Genomic DNA, 15,028 nt, shown 5'->3' with positions numbered 1-15,028 from the left:
GGAACGTTCATCCCAAAACCATCCCCAGCTCTGCTCAGGTTTGTGGAAAAATTATCTTCCACAAAACCTGTCCCTGGTGCCAAAAAGTTTGGGGACCGCTATCTTACATGATATAGAATTAAAAAACAAACAAACAAACAAACAAAAAACCTCTGAAAAAAACCTTGGCCAGGCGCAGTGGCTCACGCCTGTAATCCCAGCACTTTGAGAGGCCGAGGTGGGCGGATCACGCGGTCAGGAGTTTGAGACCAGCCTAACCAATATGGTGACACCCCGTCTCTACTAAAAATACAAAAAATTAGCCAGGCGTGGTGGCACACGCCTGTAAGCCAAGCTACTAAGGAGGCTGAGGCAGGAGAATTGCTTGAACCCAGGAGGTGGAGGTTGCAGTGAGCTGACATCGTGCCATTGCACTCCAGCCTGGGGGACAGAGAGGGACTCCATCTCAAAACAACAACAACAAAAATTAGCCGGACATGGTGGCATGCACCTATAATCCCATGTACTCGGGAGGCTGAGGCAGGAGAATAGCTTGAACCCGGGAGGCAGAAGTTGCAGTGAGCCAAGATCACGCCACTGCACTCCAGCCTGTGAGGTGAAGACAGACTCCATCTCAAAAAAAAAAAAAGAAAACCTCAACATGACTTCATTGAATAATTGTACACAGAAGCCAAAACATCTGCCACTGAAGAAAGCTGACCTGGGATACTTGACTACATGACCATCCCAAGTCATTCTAGCAAGGAGCATTAAAGAACATCTAGAAAGAAGCTATGGCTGGCAAAACAATTCTCCATATATTTAAAGATAACAAAATGAAGTCCTCATGCAAAACTAAAACTTCAAGTCAAAAGCAGAACAAAGAATCTTGAGACCATGCCTGTTTTCTAGCTGCAGGTGGAAGACAAGGAAATAGCCACTTATGTCACTGAACTCAGTGAGCTAGAAGCAAGAACCTCATTTCCAATTCAATCCTTCTACAAAGCCACCAAGATGCTGCCTGAATTATCATGTCCCCTAAGCTCCTACTTTACCCACAAATATACTTCCCATCTGTTCCCAGAAAGGCAGCAGAGGAGGCTGGGGTCCTTGCAAAATCCTAGGTCAAAGAGGCCTTGATATGGTTTGGCTCTGTGTCCCCACTCAAATCTCATCTAGAATTGTTATTCCCACAATTCTAGGGGCCTGGTGGGAGGTGATTGGATCATTGGGGCGGTCTTTCCCCTCGCTCTTCTCATGATAGTGAGTGAGTTCTCACAAGATCGGGTTGTTTGAAAGTGTGTGGCACTTTCCCTTTCTCTCTCTCTTGCTCTCTCCTGCTCCACCATGGTAAGATGTGCCTGCTTTCCCTACACCTTCTGCCATGATTTTAAGTTTCCTGAAGCCTCCCAGTCATGCTTCCTGTTAAGCCTTTGGAACTGTGAGTCAATTAAACCTCTTTTCTTCATAAATTACCCAGTCTCAGGTAGTTCTTTATAGCACTGTGAGAATGGACTAATATAGGCCTGCTCTGTAAATTTTATTAATAGGGTGATTTCATCCTCCCATCTTCTCATCCAAGCTCAAGGTCTTCATCAGTGAAAATCACAACATCTGCATTCCCACCTTACAGCATGGGGAGCACTGCAGGAGTCAACATGCCTCAATGCACTTGTGCGGCAACCCGGCCCTCGGGAACCAGTCCCTCCTGGGTCAGTATTGCACCATCAGAGATATTTTCCACTAATGTAACAAAACCATCCTGAAATGTGCTGATTATGAAATGTAAAATATAAAATTCTGGGCTCTCTCCTCCCATCCTCAAATAGAGTAGCAATGGGAGAAAAAACATGAGTAAGTTGTTCTTTACAGCAATGTTATTTACTCAAAACTCTCTGTGGTGAGCTACATCCAGAAACTGAAAACATGGAGATAAAATGAATGGATAGAGTAATTTTGTATCTGTCAAGTTTAGTAACAAAAAAATTAAGGCTTGCATTTTATTTCTCTTTGGGTTTTTTTAATTCCATTTTGCTAGTTATTCCTTTTTATTGTATTTTACAAATATATTGGTCTGAGACAGATTGAAAATAACAATAAAACTGGTCCTTCCCTACAGACTCTGAAAATAATTACCAACAGCAAGGTATTTAAATAAAATTAAGTTTATTTTCCTAAATATGTGAATAGCTGCTGAAGCTCACTTCTAATAAGAGAAATGCAAACTACAAATATACTAAGACACCATCTTTCCCCTGACTGGCAAAGATCAAAAGGTTTCTGGGTAGCACACTGCTTTGGCAAGGCTGCAGGCAGCCAGAGTCACACATATTGCTGATGGAGGGCAATTTGGCAAAATCCATCCCAGTTACAAATGCAAATCCATTTTTAGGAAGTCGGTCCACAGATATACTCCCACATATGGACAAAGTTGTTCCTTACAGCCTTGTTTGTAAAAACCGAAGACTAGAAAACTACCTACAACATGTCCTGCTAGTCAGTGAGGGCCTGGTTCAGTGAATTCAGTAGACTCAAGCAAGTGAATACTCTGCAGCCATAAAAAAAGAATGAGGTGGCTCTTCCCACAGACCCTCCTACAAGACACAAACAGCAAGGGGCAGATCAGGACAGATCAGGGTATACTCTATGTACTCTTTGTGTTTTTAAAAACTAAGAGAGAAATATAAACACAGTTGCTTGTATATGCATATAACTCTAAATGGAAGCATAAGAAACTACAACTATTGATAGATGCCAGAGATAAGAATTGGACACTGGGTCTATTTTCAACATACAACCTTGTGCACATTTTGAAATTTCTGCCACATAAACTCATGGTACCTATTCAGACACTTAAAAATTTAGAAAAGAAACTGCGCTTAGCTACTTCATGTATTTCTCAGTTAGGAAGGCTGTGTGCGCCAAATGACACAAAAGAGTGTGGTATAAGCTCATTCAAAGACAATATATCTTTTACTACAGAATGTGCTCTCATTCTCAGGAAAAGGAAAAACATTGTATCTTGACTAGTGACAACAAAAGCTTGGCCACACACCACCAGCATGTGTCTTCCAATGGCATTTTTGTCAGAAATCATAGCTTCTTCCTCCTTTTGTCCTGCAGCCCTTCCCTAGTTCTCCTTGACTGAAAACCATAGCTGGTTTATAACACACATGCTCGTCTTCTTGCCACTGCTCACCAGCAGGAGTGGTTCTTATTTTATAGACCCAGAGAGGCCTCAGTGACCTGCCCAACACCGCTAAAGCTGGAAAGCAATCAGAGCCCGGGATTTCTGAGTCCTAGCTCAGGGCTCTGTCTACTACAGTGTTTGGTGGACTCTTTCACTAATGGAAATAAGAAGGGCACTGGAAGAAAGTGGTAATGCAATGCCCAGGCAACAGGCTAAGCACTAGACATCAATCTCTCCGGTTAAGCCCCACAATGACCCAGGAAGGTAAGTTCTCTCATCACCCACAGGCTATGGATAAGAAGCATGTCTTTACAAGGGTAGAGAACATCAAGCTCTCATACCCAATCAACAGTGGTGTAGAAAGTCCAACCATATCTCAGCCATGTGCTCACTTGCCTCCCAAGGAAGCTCACCGACCAGACCATCATCTACAAAGCAGTTCAACAAATGGTGCTCCTCCAAGAGCCGATTATTTGAGCCACTACAAAAAACCTCTTATCTGAGCCAATGTCACCCAAACTACGGGCCATGAATCCTGGAGGGAGGGGAGTTACTCTTAGGTGGCACCAGTATCAACAGTTTTAAGTGTAGCAATAATGTTTTTGAAAAGGATTAGAAAAGCATAAAATTAGCTCATCAAACCCATCATTTTGCAGATGTTTCAGAATAAGGTCAAATTAGGGTGAACAGATTTAAGGAAAACTAAGTAAATAAGTTCAAGTGATACACAGATGTAGCAAAAACCATGAACAATGATGACAAACTGACATCTGAGTATCACTGACCTAAGCAACTGGATCCATCCCACAGTTTTTCTCTAGAGTAAGAAAAGCTTGGAAATAATAGGTTATCCACCCCTACACTGCCAACCATACAATATGCATTCATTCTGAAAGTTATTTTTTATTTATTTATTTATTTGTATTTGCCTTCTCTCCATTACTACATTACCCCTCTGATTCATGAGGCAGGGAAACCCAGTTCCTGAAGCATCCTGAAACTCTGCATTTAAATAGGAGTGTCCTATGGTAGCTTAACCTTAGAGGGACCTACCTCTAGTTTGCCCTGAATAGCTCAGATTACACCTACAGATCAATTAATATTTTATAATTACTCTGAGCATTCTTTTCACTTTGAAAAGTATCTGACTTGGGAACCCAATTAGACAGTTTCCTGTTGTCCTGTCATCCACTACAGCAATGATTAGAAGAGTCCTGTGGGCCTCTCTCTACCCGTGTCTCCCAATACCACAGAAACAGGGCCACAGGGACCCCTCACCACCACAGCACCCAGTCAGAACCAAACCATGCTGTGAATTTGGCCTCTGCTTTTGCCAACTTCCTTCCCCAATGTCACTCCTCCCAAAGTGCCCCACTAAATGTGGATAGCAGGTCAAAATGGAAGTAGAATTTCACTGGATCCTGAAATACCAACAGCTTTGCACTTTGAGCAAACAGAAGGAAAATAATGATGAACTAAAAGAGTGAGAATAATTATGAAAACTAACAAGCATGACGGCATCACAGCTCACACAGTGCTTCCATGGGCAGGATCTCTTCTGATGCTCCCCAAAAAGCTTTAAAGAAGGTATTTCATTGACTACCTTTGTTGTAAAAAGATAAATAGGATCTGAGATTTACCAAACAGGATTCTGAATTCCAAACTCCTCCACTTTACAACTATATGGAAAATAGAAGTTGTTTTGTTTTTCCCAAAGCCTTGCTGCTCTAAAAATGGTCCCGAAACCAGCATTATCTGTACCACCAGAGAGTTTGTTAGAAGTGCAAAATCTCCGCCCTACCCCAGACGTGCTGAATCCAAATCGACATTTCAACTAGACCTCCAGCTAATGCCTATGCATGATAAAATTGGAGGCATACTGCTTTACTCCAAGGCAATTCTTCCATTCTACCAAATTACATCCCTTCATTCATTTATCAATATTTATTTATTGAGCACCAACCACATATGTGCTAGGCACTGTGCTGACAGCTGGGAAATCAACACTGAATAATAAAATAAATACAGTTCCTGCCCTCATAGAGTTGTCAGTCTAACATGGTGGTTTCTCAACCTTGGATGCTCACATCGGAATCAACTGTGGCACTTAAAATACACACACACACACATACACACGCAGGTGCCTAAAATTCACCCCAGACTACCTACATCTACATACTGTCAGAAACGCTGGAGACTGGGACCCTAGAAACTGCATGTCAATAAAGCTCCAATTGCTGGAACCACTTTGGAGAGCAATTTGACACACCTAGCAAAGCTGCAGATGGGCGCATCCTAAAAGCAGCATATTGACTTCTAGGATTATACCCTAAAGAAATGAAGACACCTGAGCAAAGAAGACAGAAGCAAGAACATTCACTGCAACACTGTTTCCAGAGAGAATATTGTAGAAACTACCAAACTGTCCCTAAATAAGTAAACCGTGGTTAAGTCAAAGAATCCTGTTACAGAGCAGTCAGAATGAATAAACTCGACTTCTATGTGTTGACATAATCTCAAATATACTTGTTGAGTAAAGAAAGACAGTTGCAAAAAGCTACACGGTTTTATCCACACACAAACGTTGCAATCCATTGCTTATGAATTCATAAATACAAAGTAAAGTATAAGACATGTTTGGTAAACACCATATCAACTTCAGGAAAATGGTTTGCTCTGGGAGGAAGAGAAAGGAAAGAGATTGGGTTGAGTTAGTGTCTGTTTTTAAGGTAAAAGAGTCTAAAAAGAGTTAGTGCTGTTTTTACAGTAATATGTCTAAAAATAAAAGTAACCAAATATGGCTACATTTTAATATCTGTTAAATCTGAAGGGTAGGTAAACATATATAACATTATTTTTTCATGCTTTTTTGTATGTTAATGTTTTGTGATTTAATTATTATTTTTAAAATTTCTTTTAAAAGCTTCACAGGTGATATGATATAAAGCCAGTGCTGAAAATCTCTGTTCTGAATATATAAACTAATACAAAACCTGGCTATTTAATATCAAGAAAAAGTTAAGTTGGCCGGGTGCAGTGGCTCACGCCTGTAATCCCAGTACTTTGGGAGGCCAAGGTGGGCGGATCACGAGGTCAAGAGATCAAGACCATCCCAGGCAACATGGTGAAACCCTGTCTCTACTAAAAATACAAAATTAGCTGGGCAAGGGGGCACGTGCCTGTAGTACCCTACTCAGGAGGCTGAGGCAGGAGAATCACTTGAACCTGGAAGCAGAGGTTGCAGTGAGCTGAGATCATGCCACTGTACTCCAGCCTGGCAACAGAGTGAGACTCCATCTCAAAAAAAAAAAAAAAAAGAAAGAGAAAAAAGAACAGAAAAAGTTAAGTTACTAGCTTAAATAATTTTACATTCATTTTTTTTAAAACTTTCACATGGCAGGTAATTTCTTAAGCAATATTTTTTAAGAGGCTGAGGTTATTACCCAAGGGAAGCAATATTTCTCCAAGCATGGTCCTCAGCTCACCTATAACAGAATGTGGAGGGAGTAGAAGGAGGAGGGAACACTAATTTAAAAGGCAGATTCCAGAGCCCCAACTAAGACCTACTTAATCAAACTCTCTGGGTGATGAACCCCAGAGTCTAAATTTTTAATAAGAGAATGCACATGTGGGCACCATTCTTTGGTACACCAAAGAACTTAAAACCATACATTTCTTTGTTTAATGAGGTAATACTCATCATACTCTGAAAATTAAAATGAAGTGTAGAGAATACTTTCTAAATATTTAAGACAGTAATTCCACCAGTATATATTCAAGCAGATCCAGATAAAAATTTTCCTGCACTGTGTACCTAACCTGAAGGACAGAGAAATGTATTTTAGGAAGATGACCATCGTTTCACAATGCCTTTCTAAAAGAACTTGAAAAAGCAACTGGGTAAACAGGAAAACTCTGCAAGTCCAGCTTTGCTGCTGTTCTCACCAGAACAGGCCCCAGACACGATTTTCACTAAAGCCAATGTCAATTAAACAAAGCAAATGTGGCTTGAACAAGGCCTGGCTGGCACAGGCAGGTCTCCCAAATTTACTCTCAAAACTCAAGGTATCTTCTCAGTGCTACTCTATTATCTTTTTGTTACTAGTTTTCACCCCTCCACAGTGATTATCTTGCCATCATTTTTTTCACCTGCATCTTCCAATCCATCCCTACCTTTCATGACTTTTGCTTTGGTCTCCTTGATTTTCCTCTTCACTGTCCCTTCTTCATTGTCCCTGTTTTCAGACAAAACCAAAACTACAATCCTGACTTTCAAGACCTGGAAAACTGTTCTCAGGCCCCTGAGTTGAAAACAAACCAGCATAACAAACACATGAAAAGATGTTCAACCTCCCCTAGCAAACAGGAAAAGTGCAAATTTTAAACCACAAAGGCACAATTTCACACCCATCAGATTGGCAAAACATCAAGTCTAGCAATATCAAATATCTGCAAACATGTGAAGCAACTGGAACCCCCAAACGCTGCTTGGTTGGAATGCAAATTGGTATAACTTCTTTGGAGAGCAATCAGGCAACTTATTAAAGAAGACGATCAAATTCCTTTGACCCAGCAATTCCCTTCCAGGTTTACACCACAGAGAAACTGTCAACTGTCAACTGTGTATACTATACACAGGGAGATGAGTTCACAACTGTTCATTGCATTAAAACAGCACACTCACAAATTTGTAAACCTGCTTACAACATTAAAATGAATGTGTCATAGCATATTTATATAATGGAATGTTATACAGCAGTTAAAATAAACTAGGATTATGTGTCTCTCAATGGATAAATAGCAAAATCACAATTTAAACAATAAAAGCAAACTGAGAAGAATGTTTAATATTATAAAGCATGTTTAAAACATGAAAAAATACACTATATCTAGTTTATGAATGCATACAAATCTAGTAAAAATATAAAAATATACAATAAACACCAAATGCAGAATAGTGGTCACTCTGTGGGGAGAGGCAATGAGATCAGGAAGGACTCATAGGTGGTTTTAAATGTATATATAGTATTTTATTTCTTCACTGGGTGGGGAGTACACGATTATTCACTCTATTATTCCACATTTCTGTATGTCTAAAATTCACCATCACTCAGAAAAAAAGCCAAAGTCTGAGCTAATTTAAAAAGTATCTGAGGGTTCTAAAAGTGGCATTGGAACTTGAGGAAGAAAAGGAAGGTTGGCCCTATGAGGGTAAAGTGAAGCTTTGGGGACCACAGAGTCCCATCACCATGATCTTAAAACTATCCATTGCAAAGAATCATTCTGAGAATTGGGGTAAACTTCCATGTACAGCACTTACAACATCCCTCAAACTTCAAGCCATAGTCCCAGAAGAGAAATATTCCAAAAACCCTTTACTGTTAGGGTTGTTCGCTAACACAGAGTTCGTCTCAAGAATGTTTTCGTGGCAGGGCACAGTGGCTCACACCTATAATCCTAGCACTTTGAGAGGCTGAGGCGGGCGGATCACCTGAGGTCAGGAGTTTGAGACCAGCCTGGCCAACATGGTGAAACCCTATCTCTACTAAAAATGCAAAATTAGCCAGGCATGGTAGCAGGCAACTGTAATCCCAGCTGCTCAGGAGGTTGAGGCAGGAGAATCACTTGAATCCAGGAGGCAGAGGTTGCAGTGAAGCCATCGCACTCCAGCCTGGGCAACAAGAACAAAACTCTATCTCAAAAAAAAAAAAAAAAAAAAAAAAGATTTTGCTGATTGATTTTTGGGTGGCCTTTTCTCTTAAAGACCACCAAGGCCTTTCAAACCCTTAGATCAGCATTTGGTTCCACCACAACTGAAGGTTTGTTATAAGAAGCTGCATTAAAATAATTAGACCAGAAAAGTTAACTAGACTAAAAGACACCATCTTTTACATCTCTTCCAGTTAGTTAGCTTTGGGTGGCTTCATGGGTAAGCTAGAGATAGAGATAGGTGGTTACCAAATACCTTTCTGATGATACCACAGAATTTAATACCATCATGGAACCCCAATCTATTCACACTAACTAGAAAGACCAGGAGGGGGAAAAAAAAGACATCTGAGCTAGAGAAATTTCTCTTAATTGCTAAGAGAATCAAAATTGAAAATGCCTTTCAATTATAACCCAAACATACCAAAATTCCACTTAGTGAAGAATAAATAAACAGATTTTATGGTAGGAGTGAACTGAAGCACATAAAGTTGTTATACAGAAAAGGTATCATAATCTTTCATTCTAACTAAATACCAGCATTCAACTTTGTTTTCTCTGAGGAGTCCAAGAAAAACAGAAAAATCCACAGAACTAATTGTCAGGTCCCGACCTAATATAAACCTCTGCATATGAGACCAGTGGGGCCAGAAAAACAGAATTTCTTTTCTTTAAACATTAATCCACCTCACCTCAGACTGTATTTTCTAACCCCAGCAACTATCAGAGTAGACCCTCATATGACTTTACACCTAGCTGATATATTAACTAAACTTATAATTGCCAACTATCTTTGAGAATGGAAAGCATGAATAATAGTAACAGAGGAAAAGGCAAGATATCTGTTCCCCCAAATCACAAGATTGACATATTTTTTAATAATTAAAAAATTGTTTCCAACCATTCTCAAAATACTTGCCTTAGGTAAGTAGTTGACTTATCAAGATAAAACTATAAAAATACTCTAGTTTTGTTTCAAAATTTTAATGTTTACTTTCCCTTTATTTCCAGATAACTTCATTTATTTATATGATACGTTTTTATTTACATGATTTTATTTGTTTGTTTTTGGTAGAGATCGGGTCTCACTATGTTGCCTAGGCTGATCTTGAATTCCTGGGCTCAAAGAATCCTCTTGCCTCGGCCTCCCAAAGTCCTGGTATTACCAGTGAGCCACCATGCCCAGCCTACCTCATTTATTTAAAAGAACTAAAATCTGGCACTCAAACTGATGTCAAAAATTATCCTGAGGCTGTTCTACAGACGCTAAAATGCTAACATGTCATAAGTTCAATACAGTTTTAAACAAGGTAGTTAGGTAATGAAGTGGTTGCTAACCAATTAAGAGGTGCAGATTTTCATAAAGGCTTTATCTAAGAAATTCTACTATGAAGCTTTTCATGACCAAAAACAGAAAATCAGTTTTACAAGATGAGAAAAACTAAGGTCTCCGGAAATACAACAGTTTGCCCAAAAGCACCATTAGATTCATGCTTAACTGGAGAGACACCCAATGGTGCAGATTTCAATTCTAACTCACACGGACTACAATCATGTCCTCATATAAAATAAAAGCCAGAAGCAGAATGTGTATACAACTTTGGTCAAACGAGAATGTATTTTTGAAATGTCCTGTTGTGTTAATCGGTCTTTCCACTGTACAGCTGCTGGGAGTTTATTCAACTTCTATCTGTGCTGATATAACACTGTATTGAAATTGTTTCATCTTTACCAATGTTAACACCCACAAGATAAGGAACAGCTGAGCCCCTTGGGGACAGGGACTCACCTCATTCATTTATTAAGCACTTGAGTATAGTCTGTGCCAACACCAACATAGCAGGTCCTCAACAGATGGCCATTTATCGGAACAAAACTCGTAATCATTTGATACACAGCATTTTCTCAGAGGTACATCTTACAGCATTATTAACAAATGAAATAAGATTAGATGATCTGAAGCAACTTGCATTGGTATGTCACATTTGGTTTCTTCTAACTAATGCTTCCTTTTTAGAAAATTTCTCAAGCTCTTCAAATAGGAAACTTAAAAAACCCAAAAACAAAAACTTTCCATTTGCAGGGCCATAAAAATATATAGGAAGTTAAATCCATTGGTCTGGACAAAAATCAGAGGATTATCAACAGAAGACATTTCCTCATGCTTGGTAGCAGCTAGTGCATTATGAAAATTACAACACACCAGCCAAACAAGCTTTACTATCTCTGAACCAGACACTGCTGTGTGGCCAAGCTGCCTTGCCCTGAGCAAGTTCATCAAGAATTACCATGGCAGGAATTCACATGGAAGAAAAATTAAAACAAATAGAAACTAGTACTAAACTTCCAGTGAACAATAAAACTTCAGCAAGTGGGTGGGTAAGTGGAGGAATGAAGATATTTTCCAAGTTTCCTATATCTAAAACTGGCACAAGAAGTATGGGGAAAAGAGGGGATGTTTAGTTCTCAATCACACGAAGTATCTGCTACAAATTTGGTTTCTGCTCTGCTGGGTCCTTTCTTATCTGGTGGAGGAAACAAATCCACTTTCAATGATAGATCTTCGTTTTTTCCTGTTACCCAGAAAAATGGTACCTTCTAATATCCTTTCTGAACACATATCAGCCTGTTCAAAATATGTTAAACGATGTGCTTAAAAAAAAAATGCAATCACCATTTGCTCTTACTACAACTACTCAAACCAGCTGGGACCAAATTTAGGAGTGGGAAGCGTCAGTAAGAGGCCCACAGAGGAGCTAAGCAGTGAGAAGGGACCTGTAAGACACCTACCTGAAAACAATTCATTATTGAGCAAAGAATCTAAAGAGAGGTCCAGTTAATATTTACGTCTGATCCAGTGAAAAGACAGCAGTTTCCTCATACCCAGCCTTCCCCTCTGGGAAGGAAGACTGGGAGGGACAGCGGGGGCGGTGGGTGGGGGATTGACCTGAGCAGGGGGCGGGGTTAAGGATTCCCACTCCAGCCTTCCTATACATGGGAGGTGTTTATATTAGTGGTTGCTTCCACCAGGTCTGAAGTGGCATGATCTCCACTGTCCCTTAAACACCTGGTAGATGACATAACAATGAGAAAGATGATGTTGACAATGACACTCACTGAGTTCTAGCCATGTACCAGGCCCTGTGCCCGAGTAATACAACAATATTAACATCACCTTTTGGTAGATAAGGAAAGTCTAAGACCGGACAACTTGTTCAAGGACACAAAGCCAACATGTGTTAGAACCAGGACCTGCCGGGTATGGTGGCTCACGGCAGTAATTTGGCGCTTCGGGAGGCTGAGGTGGGAGGACCACTTGAGCCCAGGTATTAGGGACCAGCCTGGGCAACATAGGGAGACCCAGTCTCTATGGAAAATTTAAAAATTAGCCAGGCATGGTGGCACGTGCCTGTAGTCCCAGCTACTCAGAAGGCAGAGGTGGGAGAATCACTTGAGCCTGGGAAGTGGAGGCTGCAGTGAGCCACCATGTTCATGCCACTGCACTCCAGCCTGGGTGACAGTGTGAGACCTTGTCAAAAAAAAAAAAAAAAGAACCAGGACCTGAACCCAGGAAGTCTGACATTAGAACCCAAACTCTGTCACTCTCTAGACATGGCGTCTAAATAGAACATCAGACTCCTTACTTAATGAATTACTGGTTCCTCACTTCATCTGGGTGATGGTCCTAAATTTGGTACCTTTTTAGGTCTCCACCTGAGATGTCAACTCTCAGGGCAGTATTGGCCTGCTCCTCTCAGGTCCTCCCCACACCCTGTCTCCCTGACTGAGTTTCACTGAAACACGTTGTGACATTCAGCCCAGGTGTGCCAGAAAGCCCCCGCAGCACTGAGGGTGGGTGGGGGGACGCGTGGGGGGAGGTTGGGGGCTGGCTTCCTCTAGGGGCATGCTAGCTCTCAAGTTTCCAGCCTGCTTCTACACAGAGAGGTGTAACCACACACAAGCAGGACAAGAACACCACCAAGGGCTGGGTAGGAGCCTCACTACCCTGTAGTATCCTTAGGCCTGCGGCCACACCAACAGACATGAAGGAGTATTCAAGCTGCTCCCGATTCACAGTTCCCTCAGGAACTGGTCGTAGAAGAGAAACTGAGAAGGCATCACCTCTTCACAAGCAGCCCCTCCACAGGAATAAGAGGAAATCTGACTCCTCGCAGAGAAAGGAAAAAAGAGAAAACAGAAAGGCTCTAGGATCCACTCCCCGTATGGAACTCGCCCGGCACCAACCAGTACCTGTGCAGCTATCACTCTGGGAGGCCCCAGCATTTGCTCTGCTGGCCGTGACAGTGGCACGTCCCACTGTACTGAAAGCTGAAGCCAGCGGGTCTCAATTCCATCCCTGAGCTAACACAAGGCTTCTTAATGCTCCTTTGCCATGTGTTGATCTTGCAACAGAATGTGGGACAGAAGATTTAAAAAGCTATGTGATGGGGGAAGGGCTGCCAGATCACCTTACACCAGGGCTTCTCCATCAAGTTTCCTTGGATTCCCTTTAGGGGCCAGTATTACTAGCTTCAAGGGAGGTTTTCCTCAAACTGGCACTGGAAGAGCACGTGTTGCCTCCGGGGACCCGCTTGGGAGGGGGCTAGAGGGGAGGCGGGGTGCAGTCTAAAGAATGTAGGCAAAACACACATCATCTCACCCTGCAAGGGACAGCAATGCCTTACTCCAATCTGAGCTCCCCAAAGGCTCTGACAAGTGGAGGCGCCAGCAGGGTCCAGCCTGGGGACCCAAGGGCTGGAGGTTCTTCCTACAGAAAAAGGGAAAGCAATGGGGGAAACCCAAATTAAAGTGACCACCGCATCATGGGCTCGGACTGCATCAGAACCCAGTGATGTCCCTGGCTGTATCCATGCCCGCCAGCCTCCCCTAGGTCTACAGCGGATCAGGCAGGATAACCCTGGAGACCTCCTCCAAGCCCACAGCCCGCCCCACCCTTAGGGCCTGCAAATATTACCGCCACAGATCCTTGTCCCTTTTTCACAGATGGGGAAACTGAGGCATGCGGAGCAAATTACGGTGCTTTTTCAAACCAGGTTGAAGTTCACTTCTCCAGCCACAATTTTGCACTTTTTTTACAGCTTTATTACATTTCCGATTTCTCCAGATACACAATTGCTATTGCAAAGTGAATTTTAAACACCTCGGAAGGACTGAACTCAAAATGAGATGAGGGCAGTCTGGACGTCCAATAAGGCTGTCTTGACCCCAAGAAGAGGATGGGTGCCCCTCACCTCCAGCTTATCCCCCACCCCCTCCCCGGGGACGTTCAGGTTCGGTCGCTTCCCTTCCCTCAAGCCGCTTCCACCGCAACCCGAGGGCGGGGGGCGCAGCAGCGCGGCCCTGGGATCGCCGGGCGGGTTCCGAGGTCCCGGGGTCCCGGGGCTGAGACGGGCGCGGGGGGCTCGGGGACCCTCCCCGGCCGCTGAGGTGGCTACGGCCGCGCGCCCAGCTCGGGGGCCAGGAACTTCTGGCGGCGCGGACCCCGCCGCCCCCGCCGCCCCAGCCACCGGGCGTGTGTGCAGCTCGGGCTTCCCTTTCTTTGCCTCGCCGCGAGTCGGGCGCGACCCCGAGGCGGCTCGGCCACTCACCATATTACAGATGGAGGCGATGTTTCGGACAGTCATTAGTCTAAAGGTTGCAGCGATCCCTCACCGCCATCTTTACAAGGGGAAACCGGGACTGCCCATGGTGGCGCGCTGGCGGGGAGGCCGGGCGGCAGCGCGGCGGCCTGGGGTCCGGCTTTCAGTTTGGCTGGGAGAGGGAGGCCGGGAGGAGGAGGCGGCGGCGCGGGGAGGGCGGGGAGGGAGCGCGGAGGGGCGGGGAGTGGCGGAGCGAGGGAGCCTGGGCCGCGGCCGGCGGCGCGGGGAGGAGGGGCGGCCCGGGCGCGCCGCGTGAGTCCGAGCCGGCCGCTCAGAGCGCTCCAGGCTGGGTTCCCGGGCCCCGCCGCGCCGCCTCCTTCCCAGCTCGCCCGCCCAGGCCTGGCCTCCTGCTTTTCCATTTGACTCCCTGCCTCTCTCTATTCGGACTGGAATGCCGGGCCAGGCTCCGGGGCACGCCGCTGCGGCAGCCGCACCTCGCAGGTCCCCCGGCCGACCCCGACGCGGAAGCGGCGGCCCTCCTCGCCGTCGG

The 15,028-nt window shown here is 43.7% G+C and overlaps 1 protein-coding gene across 2 annotated transcripts in view; it reads right to left on the bottom strand.

Moving 5' to 3' along the window:
• USP46 (ubiquitin specific peptidase 46) overlaps positions 1-14,778 on the bottom strand; it is a 68,066-nt gene extending 53,288 nt beyond the window's left edge. Inside the window, exon 1 of one of the 2 annotated variants that reach the window (XM_034958835.3) lies at positions 14,488-14,778. In XM_034958835.3, coding sequence (XP_034814726.1) covers positions 14,488-14,523 — 36 coding nt within the window. In that variant the 5' untranslated portion in view covers positions 14,524-14,778. Of the gene's footprint in view, positions 1-11,668; positions 11,961-14,487 lie in introns of those variants that run through there. The other variant, XM_055111561.2, reaches the window with a different exon arrangement.
• Positions 14,779-15,028: the final 250 nt, after the last annotated feature.

Source organism: Pan paniscus, chromosome 3 (assembly GCF_029289425.2).
Source record: "Pan paniscus chromosome 3, NHGRI_mPanPan1-v2.0_pri, whole genome shotgun sequence".
Lineage (NCBI taxonomy): Eukaryota > Metazoa > Chordata > Mammalia > Primates > Hominidae > Pan > Pan paniscus.
Note: the sequence above shows the minus strand (reverse complement) of the source record. Positions and strands in the feature narration are given on the sequence as shown.